The 13,047-nt window shown below is 48.2% G+C and overlaps 4 protein-coding genes across 4 annotated transcripts; 3 read left to right on the forward strand and 1 right to left on the reverse strand.

The window, feature by feature from the left end:
* Positions 1-383: 383 nt before the first annotated feature.
* LACBIDRAFT_294521 (uncharacterized protein) lies at positions 384-3,557 on the reverse strand (the record flags this gene model as incomplete). The annotated part of the gene is made up of 13 exons (XM_001881865.1): positions 384-541; positions 570-592; positions 955-1,021; positions 1,042-1,315; positions 1,368-1,493; positions 1,545-1,715; positions 1,773-2,078; positions 2,137-2,410; positions 2,476-2,588; positions 2,645-2,875; positions 2,931-3,020; positions 3,088-3,210; positions 3,261-3,557. 13 exons carry the CDS (start codon positions 3,555-3,557, stop codon positions 384-386), a joined length of 2,253 nt encoding a protein of 750 aa, XP_001881900.1.
* Positions 3,558-3,852: 295 nt separating this feature from the next.
* Positions 3,853-7,114, forward strand: LACBIDRAFT_298451 (uncharacterized protein; the record flags this gene model as incomplete). Its single annotated transcript, XM_001881722.1, has 9 exons — positions 3,853-4,138; positions 4,190-4,698; positions 4,750-4,954; positions 5,007-5,235; positions 5,284-5,413; positions 5,479-5,654; positions 5,703-5,799; positions 5,859-6,408; positions 6,456-7,114. 9 exons carry the CDS (start codon positions 3,853-3,855, stop codon positions 7,112-7,114), a joined length of 2,841 nt encoding a protein of 946 aa, XP_001881757.1.
* A 393-nt stretch (positions 7,115-7,507) lies between these two features.
* Positions 7,508-7,958, forward strand: LACBIDRAFT_298452 (uncharacterized protein; the record flags this gene model as incomplete). The annotated part of the gene is made up of 3 exons (XM_001881723.1): positions 7,508-7,624; positions 7,673-7,835; positions 7,885-7,958. 3 exons carry the CDS (start codon positions 7,508-7,510, stop codon positions 7,956-7,958), a joined length of 354 nt encoding a protein of 117 aa, XP_001881758.1.
* A 380-nt stretch (positions 7,959-8,338) lies between these two features.
* LACBIDRAFT_298453 (uncharacterized protein) lies at positions 8,339-8,540 on the forward strand (the record flags this gene model as incomplete). Its single annotated transcript, XM_001881724.1, has 2 exons — positions 8,339-8,475; positions 8,528-8,540. The coding sequence occupies 2 exons, from the start codon at positions 8,339-8,341 to the stop codon at positions 8,538-8,540; spliced, it is 150 nt and encodes a 49-aa protein (XP_001881759.1).
* Positions 8,541-13,047: the final 4,507 nt, after the last annotated feature.

Consider the following 13,047-nt stretch of genomic DNA (forward strand, 5'->3'; position numbering starts at 1 on the left):
TTCAGAAAGGCAGACATAAAGCTTACATAACCGCCGAGAAATTGGCGAAGACAAAGGTACGTTGATGTCGTTGGAAGATTCCCAGACTCTTAAGGGAAGGGACCCAAATTGGGAAGGGTGCCCAAAGAGGATGGGTTTCCGAGACTAGTGCCTGCCAGCTTACTGACTCGGATGCATTTGAGCTTGTGCTGGGTCTGAACAAAGTCTGTGTTTTCAAACGAACTTGAATATGTACTACTGCACACCTACATTGATAAGAGTCAGAAGTAGATACACACTTCCCTCAAAAACTTCGACAATATATTCTGCCAAAAAAGGGATATCTTGACTACTTCCTGATTTAGGCGATGGATATGGTTCCAGTGCGCTTGCGTTGAAGTCTGTCACGACATGGCCGCCTCCTTAGTATCAAAGCGGATGTCCGGCGCCTTGGCGGTGGTGGTGCGATGCGAGCTGTCCCTACCAAGGCCACTCGTATGTGGGACAACGGAAGGGTACGTCGTCACTCCTGCCTCGGCATGCTTGAGTTCTTGACGGTTGACTGTGACGTTTAATAAAAAGGAACTCACTTACACCTTCCTCGGTGGGAACGCTATTCAGCAAGTGAAAGTCAAGACTCAGGTCGTCCAGAATGGGTGAAGTATATCAATGCCAAGCCCACCTGCATCAGCAAGATCGCATCCCTCTAGAAATACTAGAATTAGTGTTTCTAGTATCTCTAGTCATTTCTAGTGTCCTAGTTTACCAAACTAGGGCTAACGAACTTATCCGATTCTAGTTGAGCGACTAGGAAGGTGGGACAACTAGGGCTAGTATTTTGTACTTATTCTAGTAGAACATTCAGTATCCTAGTAAATCCCAGTACCACTAGTAGGCTCTTGTACGGCGAGATTTTTATTATAGATCATAGGAGAATTGATTCAATAAGCAAATTACAAATGTATTCCTATGTACTTATGGAAGGTGAGGCAAGCAATGGTAGTTCTATCAATGTAATGAGTGACGAGTACGGCGAGCAAAGCTGAAAGCGAGATGTCTTACAAATGACAATCATTGCCCGAGGATCCTCGTCACCATCATCCTCATCACCATCCTCATCTACGTTGAAGTTGGCTACCCTCGACGCGGCATTATGGAGAATGTTTGGCCAATGTTTCTTGACGTCGAGTTTCTGTGTCGACACGACCCACTTGCGAACCTTCGGACCCCATAGCTTATCATTGAATTGAGGGAGGGAGGGTTTCTTCTTATCGGTGTCGTCCTCGTAATCCAGAGTTACCCGACCCTGTTTAATTAATTCAAATGCACGCTCTAGCTGAAGAAAAAAGAGTCAAGGAACAGAGACGAGGGGGAAAGTAAAGACGCACAGTAGCCGCGGCCATTGCAAGACCGCCGATGGGGTGGCCATATCCAAACATGGACGCAACCGTTTTCTTGAGAACGGTTGCGAACATTTCGAGCATAAACGGACCAAGGAACGGCTCCTTCTCCTCCTGGAGGGAATTGAACAGAAAGAATCTACTAAAGGGGAACAATGCACTCACTGGATTTGATGCATCGGGATTTCCATAGATAAACCGGAATTTCTTGAGGTAATACTCTGCAACCTCGCCGACTTCGTCATCGGAAATCTTGTTCTCTTTGAATGTTTTAACGACGATCTTGATAGCGTCCTTCCCAGCTGAACTGCGCCAATCCAGGAGCGCGTCCCCGGCCTGAGTTTACACTTGAGAGTCAAGACGGCATGAACAAAGCGTGATTCGGTTACTCACGACACCACGGATGACATCCCAAGCAGGGTCATCGTTCTCCAGAACCAAAGTCGGATACACGGCGTTCCAGATCTCACGTACCTTTGGCCCCATGATAGCGTTGGTACCAAAAGGATCTGAAACAGTACCAGCCCAATGGTACAGGCTATGTTTGAACTGTCGACGCCACTTCTGATGGTAGGCAGCTTTCCCAGGTCCTGCGGGAAAGGGAAGGTCGATGACGGTGTACTTTTCCTTCTTCGGTCCACGTCCTCGCCGAAATTGCTCGATGTCGATGGAGGGTGTCTGGACTAATCTCATGGGGGTCTGCGACGTGTGAGGAAGTTTGTTGATGTTCAAAGACCAAAGAGCGGGAAGTACGCACCTCGTATTTGACTTTAGTAACATTCGCTCCCTTCGCGGTGCGAGCCGCCGTGACAGACACAGCTTCCTCATCATCATGAAACTCACCCCCCACAGGTTCGAGCTCGGTATTCACCAAGTCGGCCTCGGACCCATTAGAACCTGTGGGCCCATTATTTGTCGCATGTTGAGAATACCAGCAAAATGGAGCGACGTCACCTTTCTGCCTGACCTTCTTCTTCCAATCGGCCATCAACCCCATCGGCTCAGACTTCTTGGCTCGCTTGTCAGGTTGTCTGTTGGGAAATGAAGGAGTGACAACAAAGAAGAGGGCTGGTTCGAGCCAACTGGCAACACTCACGAAGACTTGGGGTCGGCTGGATCTTTGCGTTTGGCGCCAATGACGAGGCCGGATGCAGGAGCGACCTGGCGAGCATTGTTGATCGTTTGTCTTAGTTCACCGCGTTTGGGCTTCTGAACAATGTTAACTGGTGAGTATATCGATAAAGAAAGGTTATTGAACAACTTACCTCTTTCTTCGCAGCTGGTTTCTTGGGGATCACAACTTCGTGGTCATCGGATTCGGACTCATCAACCTTGATGACATAATCGTCATCTTGGTCAGAGGCGTCGAACTCTTCTAAACCTCGCCCATCGCTCGACTCAGTATCAACAATCGAGTCTTCTGGAAGATCTACAAGGCCCTCGGATAACATTGCGGCGTCGTCATCGTCCAATTGTTCAGTGTTGGGGAGTTGGGCCTTGATGTTGGTGAGTGAACGAGCCGCAGAATCAAACAACTTCGAAGTGTCTTACCTTTGTCGCAGGTGTACAATTCTTCTTCATCTCGTCGTCATTCCCTCCATCACTTTCATCGTCAGAAGGTTCCGTTGCCGGCACTTGCACCTGGATGTGAATGCGATGAGTGAGTTTTGAGACAAAATGGGTCGAACAATGCCAACGTTCATCTTACCTTAGGCTTGTTTACAAATTTCTGCTTCTTCATCATCGTGTTATCCACTAGCGATAAGTCCGGCTGCACAATGGTTCCGCGGATGTCTTTGTTGTCAAGTGGGTCGTTCTCGGGGAGTTTTCCCTGTCCAACACCGGTGAGTGAACACAACAAGCCGTTGAAGGGTCTCTCACCTTGTTCGTAGACACAGATTTCTTGCTCCCCCTTTTTTTCCCCACTACCAAATCAGGTCGCTCAGCGTTCTTCTTGGCGTCCTCATCCTCCCGGCGGAGCTTATCCTCGGCGGCAGCAATACGGGCAATCTTTTCAGCTTTCAGTTCGGCGTCAGCTGCTTGTTTGGCAGCTTTTGCAGCAGCGGCGTTCCTAGCGTCTTCTTGGACTTGAGCAGACGTGCGGCGTTTCTGGATGTTGTCAATGATGATCTGTGCTGGCTTGGTGTTTGCCGTCTCACGCTTGGGTCGTTGGGACATTGGTGGACAGATACTGAAGGTGGAGGAACTAAGAAAGGAGGTTGAGGTTGTGATGCCTTATTTCGACACCGTGACTTCTGTTTTTCCTGAAAATCACAAGATCTATGCTTGGCCCATGTGCACCACGCAATGGCCGATGGCGCCCGGAACAATTGTCAGCAGGTATTATGCATAGCTCTACTTAGGTACCTCAATGCGAGTTGATCTGTTAACGCTGACTTCAACGAGCTCAAAGTGAGCATTTTTACATCCTGCACAGATCCTCGTCTCAACTGACTTCTCTTCTGCAGCTTCAATGTCTATGCGCAACATCCCCTGCACAGTGGCCGGCTGCCCACGTCGGTTCAAAAGTCAAGGCGGGCGTACTTATCATGTCCGAACTCATCACGAGAACCACAACATTGTTTCAACCCCACCCATCCCTGCTTTCACCTCTAACGAACAATCCGAACCTGAACCTCTCTTCCCGAATGAGTCCCGACATAGCCCATCACCTCCTCCCCCTCCTCAACCTCAATCTCCACGCCACACACTCCCCCAACCATCCAGCGGGCTGAGGATATTCCATCCACATTTAACTGGTATGTATATTCTTCTCATTCAGCCTCACATAAATCTCATTCGTTGTAAAGGTACCCCCTGTGATGAGAATGGGAATCAACTCGAACCGGGAACTCCACCCCCACCTCGCTCAAACGTGGCCAATGATGACTGGTCTCCCTACGCAGATGAAGTTCAATTTCGTCTCGCTGACTTTGCCTTTCGGCGCGCAGAATTATCAGGCTCAAATTGCAATGAATTACTCGACATCTGGGCCTTAGACAAAATGGAACATGACGAATTAGCGCCATTTGCGTCTTACGAACACATGTACGCCGTCATCGACTCAACTAAGCACGGCGATGTACCCTGGCAATCATTCAAGATCTCGTGGGCGGGGGAGATAACGCCGGACTCACCAATGTGGCAGCGGGAAGAATACGAGATTTGTTATCGCGATCCCGATGCCATAATTCGGGACATGCTCGACAATCCTGATTTCAATGGTCATTTTGACTATGCGCCGTATGTAGAGCTCGACAAATCTGGACAGCGTCGATGGAACAATTTCATGTCAGGAAATTTTTCTTGGCGACATTGTGTGGGTTTTGTTCATTTACAAGTACCTTTCTTGATACTAACAATCAACTAGAATGATATTTATGAAGCCGACGAATCTACTGAGGGTGCAATGTACTGCCCAGTCATTGTGGGTAGCGACAAGACCACTGTTTCAGTTGCTACGGGGCAGGTTGAGTACTACCCTGTTTATTTTTCGATCGGCGGTGTCCACAATACAGTTCGGCGCGCGCATCGTCGTGCTGTCAGCCCTGGTGCATTTCTCGCGATTCCGAAATGTGGGTATCTCGAAATATACATAATAAATTGCTAATGTTAATTGAACGTTAGCTGCTCGCAAGCATGACAATGACCCCGCGTTTCGCAAGTTCAAGAGACAGCTGTACCATGCATCCCTTGCAGCCATTATGAAGACTCTGCGCCCAGGAATGACTACTCCGGTTGTTCGTCGTTGTCCGGATGGTCACTTTCGGCGTGTTATCTACGATCTCGCAGCATACATAGCCGATTATCCTGAACAGGTTCTTCTTGCGGGGATTGTTCAGGGTTGGTGTCCCAGGTTCGTCACACATTCGTCGAGTAACATGTCTTTCTCACCTCCGAACAGATGTACAGCTTTACCGAATGATTTGGATGGCATACGTGGTCGTCGGAATCAGGCACTAACGGAGCTGTTGATGGATACGCTCACCTCCAAGGAACTCTGGGATGAGTTTGGTATTGATGATGATGTGATCGTAAGCTTTTCTCTGCTACTCCCTTCTTGACGTTATAACTTATCTCATTCACTAAAAATTTGTAGCCTTTCACGTTTCACTTCCCTAGAGCTGACATTCACGAGATCCTCACTCCCGACCTCCTTCACCAAGTCATTAAGGGAACCTTCAAAGACCATCTCGTGACGTGGGTAGGTGAATACTTGGAGCTTGAGCATGGCGAGGCACGCGCGAGAGAAATAATGGATGACATTGATCGACGGTAAGGTCCCATCTTTCTCCGAAGTCTTTTTTTCTAATTGATCTGTAGGATTGCAGCGGCACCCCCGTTTCCGGGCCTTCGTCGGTTTCCTCATGGTCGTCGTTTCAAACAGTGGACAGGAGATGACTCAAAGGCTTTGATGAAGGTACTTCAAATATGACTTTCTATCTTTCTATTACCTAGTCAACGTATGATTCTCAACAGGTGTACCTTCCCGCAATTGCGGGGCACGTCCCGACAGAGATGGTACAATGTATCAGTGCATTTCTTGATGTTTGTTACATCATACGTCGCGCTGATATCACCGCCGACACACTGCAACAATTTGATGTGGCTCTCGCCAAGTTCCATCAGCACCGTGAAATTTTTCGAACAACCGGCGTCAGGCCTGACGGCTTTAACCTGCCACGTCAACATGCCCTATCTCACTATCGCCACCTCATCGAGGAATTCGGTGCCCCAGGGGGTATCTGCTCCTCTATCACGGAATCTCGCCATATCACTGCCGTCAAGAAGCCGTGGCGACGATCCAATCGATTTGAGGCTCTTCGTCAGATGCTTGTAACCAATCAGCGCCTCGACAAACTCGCAGCCGCCCGCATCGACTTTATTAACCGGGGCATGCTACCTCCCTCATATGGACCGCCTTCTGTGCCAATCGAACCAGCTCCTAACAATGACGAAGAGGGAGATGATGCAGAGCCCACTGATGAGCCTTACGTTACGGGGAATGTAGTACTTGCTCGCACACGCGGTAAGTTCCTTTTGACTCTCTGGACTCCGGACTGACATTTCTTCTAGCTCGGAAGTATCCCCGCCACCTCCAGGGACTCGCTGACCATGTTGGGCAGCCTCGTCTTCCAGAGCTCACTCGTCGCTTCCTTTTCGATCAACTCAACCCCCATGGATTTGTTACTTCGAACCACATCGCCCTACATCAATGCCCACAGATCACCAGCCCAGTTTCCGTGTTCCACTCAGCCGTCGCCACCTTCTATGCACCTAGTGATGAGTCAGGCATTCGTGGGATGCGCCGTGAACGTATCCGATCAACGCCTTCGTGGAGGGGAAAGGTGCCACGTCGGGATTGTGCACTCGTCGTTGAGGACGAGGACAAGCCAGGGATGAAGGGGATGAGTGTGGTGCGGGTGAGGCTCCTCTTTTCGTTCGATTACGAGGGTGAAACATACCCATGTGCGTTGGTGGAGTGGTTCAAAACCCATGGGAGATCACCAGATGTGGAGACAGGAATGTGGAAGGTTCGCCGTGAGTACAAGAATGGCGTCCAGGTTTCATCTGTCATCCACCTTGACACCATCCTCCGCGGTGCTCACCTTCTCCCAGTGTTCGGAAAGGAGTTTCTTCCTGTTGATTTTGATCCTGCTGATACACTAGATGCATTCCACGCTTACTACATAAACAAGTATGCAGATCACCACTCCCATGAAATCATCTTCTAGCTCTCTATATTTATTTTATGTCTTTCCTTTTCTTCTTTTCCTTAATCCAAGTCCTTTACTGAAGAATGGAATGCTTATTGGAATGATGAATCCGTTGTTAAGAAGGCCAGTGGCTGTGTAATTCGCAGATGGCTGAGCCATGACATCATATACTGCAGGTCTATATTATTATACGAAGTTTCATGGGTAATAAATGTTGTGCACACTTTTGCATAATGACTAGAAAGTGACTAGAAAGGTGACTAGAAAATTGCTAGAAAAAGTAACAGGTACTAGAAATGCTAGGACGTACTAGGGAAAAAAAAGCTTCTAGTACTAGCATTTCTAGCGCTCCTAGTACTTTCTAGTGTTTTCTAGTGTTTCTAGCCCTTCTAGCTAGATGTCATCTTGCTGATGTGTGTCGCCGACGACAACTCCACCATTCGCATCAGCTTTGACCCTCGCTTGGGCTCCTGGTCTTACGTCGGGAACAAAGTTGGCCATACACTTCGCCTCACGTTGAAGGAGTCTGTTCGTGTTCAATCTTACAGATTATCGTGCCCACTGACACCTCTTCAGCCAATCAAACTTTACACCAGGACCCAAGATTGGACCAAGCAACAGGTTCACGAACAGATTTTGGACGTATACGATGCTCGTAATGTCAGTAACTACTCCACAATCTATCTCAAGTCCGTTATTGTGTACGTCCTGAGACGGGGAATTATTCAACCATTATTGTGTACGTTCACGGTTTGCTTGTGAAAGTCACACTGATCTCTTTTTCGCAGGTATGTACTTCGAAATCAAAGCCCACAACGTTCTAACTAATATCGAAACGGCGTTTATGTCAATTAACTGGTAATGTGGACATCAAGAGCCCAGCTGAGATGTTGCAAGACGCGAAGGACGTGTTCCGCGAGGCAGCTCTGCTCCCCCTTCGTCTACGGCGCCGCTGGTCCGTTCCTTTCCATGGTTCTGTATTTGTATTGTCTTGCCCGCACTTCATCTTTGTGTTTTCTTATTGTTCAGGTCTTTCTTGCTCGCTTTCCCCATAGACTTTGCCCCTTATCGCCTTCCCCGCTGTCGCCACGTCAACTACTTCTCCTGGTGATGCGAGTAGTTTGTAATACCATTGTGAATGGATACCTTTTGTTCTTTCCATTTCCCTGTGCCGACCCTGCTCGCGGCCCGGCTTCTTTCCTTTGATCATGACTTCCGACATCAAACACGGACAGATGAACAATGGGAAAATCCGTCCAATCCAACGTAGAATGCGCCAAAATCGTGCTTCAGGTCTCCCAGCAAGGCTTGGCGTCACTACTAGCACCGGACAATAGAACATCTTACGATCGATTTGACCAGCGAAATATGGGTTCAAGGTGAGTTCGTGCTATTACCTCTTCCGGTCGCTATTTACGATTGAATTCACAGAGTTGTTGTGTAAACGATAGTATATTCCTCGATTCTACAAGTTTCGAAATGCCTCAAAACCCATCTCGCGACCCAAACACGCGCCCTGTTCCGTGATGCATCCTCGGATTCCCTCTCTGTACAGAATCACATGCTAGTTCTTCCTTTTCCCCCTTTCCACCCCTCTGAACCAACCTACACCCCCACAGCGAAGCAGCACAAGCGAAGACCAACGGCGCGTTAGAAACGACGTCGGCCTTCCCGTCGGTCTCCTCCTATCCACACCCACTTACTACTCAAGTTCACCGCCACCCCAAACACTAACCGTCAGGTATCCTCATCCGTCAGCCCATCATCAAAACATCCTCCCCTCTCTAAAACAGAAACTCGCAGCGTTTCCCTCACTTCAACAGTTCCACATGACTGACTCGGACGGACACTGGCACCGGGTTCCAAACGTAGTTGCGCTTTGGCGGCTTGTTCTCCGAATGTCCTTAGCAAGACTCTGGGATTCCTTCTCCTCTCAATGTGGACTAAGACGAGTTGAAAGCCTCCGCTGCTCATCTCCTTGGAGTTGACATGTCGACCCTGGGAATTCAAGTTGTCCGCACAGAGTTCGTTGTTTTGTCTCGATGTTCCATTCTGGAGGATGCGAGGACGCTGGTGGCCTTATGCCTGAATCAGACTCTTGCAGGCCAGCCATTTCTGAAGTGACGATCAACTCCACTTCAAAACCCATAAATAGTAGTTCATCGGTGAGTCTTTCCAAGTAGGCTGTGGATGCGCATTGCAAGAACTGTGTGTTGTCAAGATCGTCTTTTTTCTTCTAGATTGAATGCTTCTGAACGTCTTCTACTCCCGGTATTTCGACAGCTGTGGGTCTTGACAAGGGGCAGATCGGTTCGTCCAATTCATATAATACGAGTGTTGGAATACCGACTGCATACTAAAGCCAAGTACACAAAACGAATCAGCTCGAAAAATGAAAGCTGCCTACTCCAGCAACCGCTCGTCACCATCCCAACAGAGAATCATCACACTGAACTCCAGCGTCTTCTCCCTTGTCCATCGCCCATCCACCTTCTTTTGAAAGAAAACTCGGTCCAACTCAAAGTGTCCATCCAAATACTGGTCCCCCAATCGATAAACAACCTCCCTCGACTCTACTTTACACCAATATCCATGAACCCACTCATCACCCAATTCGCGCGGAGCTTTCACGAGGACCTGCAAGCCTTTCCACTTCTTCACGACGTGATCTTGGATTCGGGCTTCGGCGAACTCCGTTGGGAGCGCAAGGTGCATCAGCAAAACCTGATTTTCCCACGTAGACAGGCATAGTGCTTCCGCTAATATCATAGTTTCCCATAGTTACACGCCAAGTTTGGCTAGATGCCCTAGCGCTCCACAGCGCTCCACAGCACTGTGTGGGTGTAAGCTTGTGCTATACAGCACTACAGAGACTTGTGCCGTTACTATAGGGTGCTATAGAGGGGCCTCCACTTTCTACCCAGCCCTTATAGGGAGTCAAACTACAAGTATACTAGATTTCAGTAGAAAACACATTCCCTATTGTATATGAATAATTTATGACCAAAATACGCCTGGAATAAGAAGAAAGTACCACACTGTCCAGAGATTGATTGACCTACAAAGATTGCAACAAGAAAGAATATGAAGTATCTTTTGCAAAACATATTCGTCTTTTGTGATTTTTTTTGCGTTGGAAAGTGGTGTTCAAGCCGATTCCAACGCGTCTATTTACGTAGTATTTAGTTCAAAACTCAAATGGCTTTGGACCAATTACTGGTGAAGAATCTGCCTAAAAACGGTAAATGTTATCGGAGGTCGCCTTAAACGTCGAAATATTAGGGGCTCTCAGACCCGTTTTAAAGCTCTGATTTGTGCGTTTCTAACAAGCCCAAAATCGCATGAAACGGAGCAGAACTCATGATGATAATATATATTTCAGATGTCTAATACAGGCCAAATAGTTTATGCTACAGTTTGTGAGGTACTCCAAATTTTTCTACGCCGTAAATTGGATTGCATTCGCGTGAATGAAGCGATTAAAATAAGCCTACATAGAGGCCAAACGGTGTAATACTCGTGAAGTTATAGCTATGAGCTAGCCTAGAAAGTGTAAGTGTGAATTGATGGAAGTCGGTACGGTTGCGGGAAGTCACGTGCCGTGCTCAACTCACATTTTCGAACTTAGACAACTTCAATTGTTACTACTACTACCACCAAAAAACAGGAAATTTCGGGAAATCATCGAAATAGCGGAAATTTCTGGTAACAACTGCAAATTTCTTGGAAGGCTCGGAAATTGTTCAATAATTTTCCAATATGAATTTTATATTTGCCTGATTACATGGTGCCATCTACAATTGTGAATGCCCACCTCGAATGCCATGCTTTCTGTGAAAGACAGTGACAGGCGACAAACAACTTCAAGTCGCGAGACAATTCGTTCAAGTCCGTTGAAACTCCGACATCATGTGATTATGTTGAACTTTGAATTTCCCAACACGGAAATTCATTGTTCTTCCTTCCCACCACAATGTTCAACTTGTCCTCGACAAACGGTGTCCTCCCTCGTCGAGTTACAGCATCCTCCCTCCCTCGTTGACGAACCGCGTCCCTCGACGAACGGTGTCCTCCCTCGTCCATGAACGGTGTCCTCCCTCCCTTGAAGAACGGCATCCTCCCTCTCTTGAAGAACGGCTTCCTCCCCCCCTTGAAGAATGGCTCCCTGCCTCCCTTGAAGAACAGCTCGCTCCCGTGAAGAATGGTTTCCTCCCTTAAAGAAAAGATCCCTCCCTCATCGACGAACGGCTCCCTCGTCGACAAATGACTCCTCCCTCAACGAATGGCTCCCTCTCTCGGCAAACGGCTCCCTCCCTTGACGAAAGGCTCCCTCTTGACAAACGGCCCCCCTCCCTCGACAAACGGCTCCCCCGATGAACAGTGTCCTCCCTTGATGAACTGCTCCCTCACTCGTCGACGAACGGCATCCTCCCTCCCTTCTTGACGGACGGCGTTTCTCCCTTGACGAATGGTGTCCTCCCTCCCTCGTTGACGAACGGCGTCCTCCCTCTCTCGTTGATAAATGGTGTTCCCCCTGCCTTGAAGAACGGCGTCGTCCCTCGCTTGTCGACAAACGCATCTTCCCTCTGTTGTCGACGAACGGTGTCCTCCCTACCTCATTGATGAACGGCTCCCTCCCTTGAAGAACGGCGTCCTCCCTCCCTTGTCGACGAATGGCGTCCTCCCTCCTTTGAGTCCTCCCTCCTTTGAAGAACGGCTCCGTCCCTCGACGAACAACCGTCCTCCCTTCCTTGTTGGCGAATGGCATCCTCTTAGTATCTTTAATACTTGATACTCTGATTCCATAAATTTGATATACTGCAGTCATTACTATGTAGAATATTAGGATATCTTGTATAATGTAGTAGTGCAGACAATAAACTTATTTTTTCGTAACACCAGTTCTGTGTAAAAATCATACAATATGGTATTAAAATGAGCAGAATGTATGCCCCCCCTCTAGGAATCTGCAGACCCCAGGGGTTGCTACTGAGGGCTGCAGATCTGCTCCGTAATTCTAGGGAGCACTATGAAGTGGCTATGTGTTTCTATGAATGGCTGCAGATCTGCTCTGAGATTCTAGGGAGTGCTGTGTAGTGGCTGTGCGTTTCTATGTAGAGCTGCATAGAACGTGCAGGTGACTGTAAAGGTGATACCCCTTTCTATGGTGCTATGGCACTACACAGCCCTGCCACGTGCTGCCTAGCTCACCCAGGTTTTGCTGATGACTGTATGCGAGTCCAGATCTCTGGCTGGTTGAAGTCGTCCAAACAGAAGAAGCCTGGAAATGGGAGTCGGGGGAGGGGAGGCGGGGTTCCGTAGCGCTCTTGTAGGTAAAATCGCCGTTCTATGGTTGAGATCCCGCGAGTTTTCTCGTGTTCGATTTTTTTCTGCCACATGCGGCGCTCACTGTTGGGATTTTTTTGGCCGTTAGCTCAAAAATGAAGGCTGTTCAACGTATAAATCTTCATCCATCTTTTGGCTTTCAGTGGTTGTGAACGTCGATTGTCTGGCTGAAGTCTGAGTTTACGTAAGAAACTTTTTCGATTCTCGCTCTTTTCTTCAACAAGTTGGCAGGAAACTCGGACCCTGTGTTGTTTAGATTATTGGGAGCGGCCTCGGACCAAGTCGCCCGTCTGATGCAGAAGAAATGGTCCGTCCAATAATATCGATATTAGAAAATATATCGGCACTTGGTTAAGTAGTCGCAGAGCCTGAAATTGAGGGAGCGCCGAACAAGCCTGAGCGTGTCGCTTCGCACAATGAGTAATCCTATAACCTCAGAAGCCAACCAACCCCGATGTGGCAAGATCAGCTAAAATTCCCCGAGTCCTGAGTCCGTGAATGTAACCTGAATTTCCTGAAGTTCGGTTCATAAAGACTTCATTCCATTTATTGACTAAGTGCAGACATACAACAGGCTTGTTTCTGTGTTGGCGTTTGCGTTTGTT

The sequence above is a fragment of the Laccaria bicolor genome, genomic scaffold (genome assembly GCF_000143565.1).
Source record: "Laccaria bicolor S238N-H82 LACBIscaffold_14 genomic scaffold, whole genome shotgun sequence".
Classification (NCBI taxonomy): Eukaryota; Fungi; Basidiomycota; class Agaricomycetes; order Agaricales; family Hydnangiaceae; genus Laccaria; species Laccaria bicolor.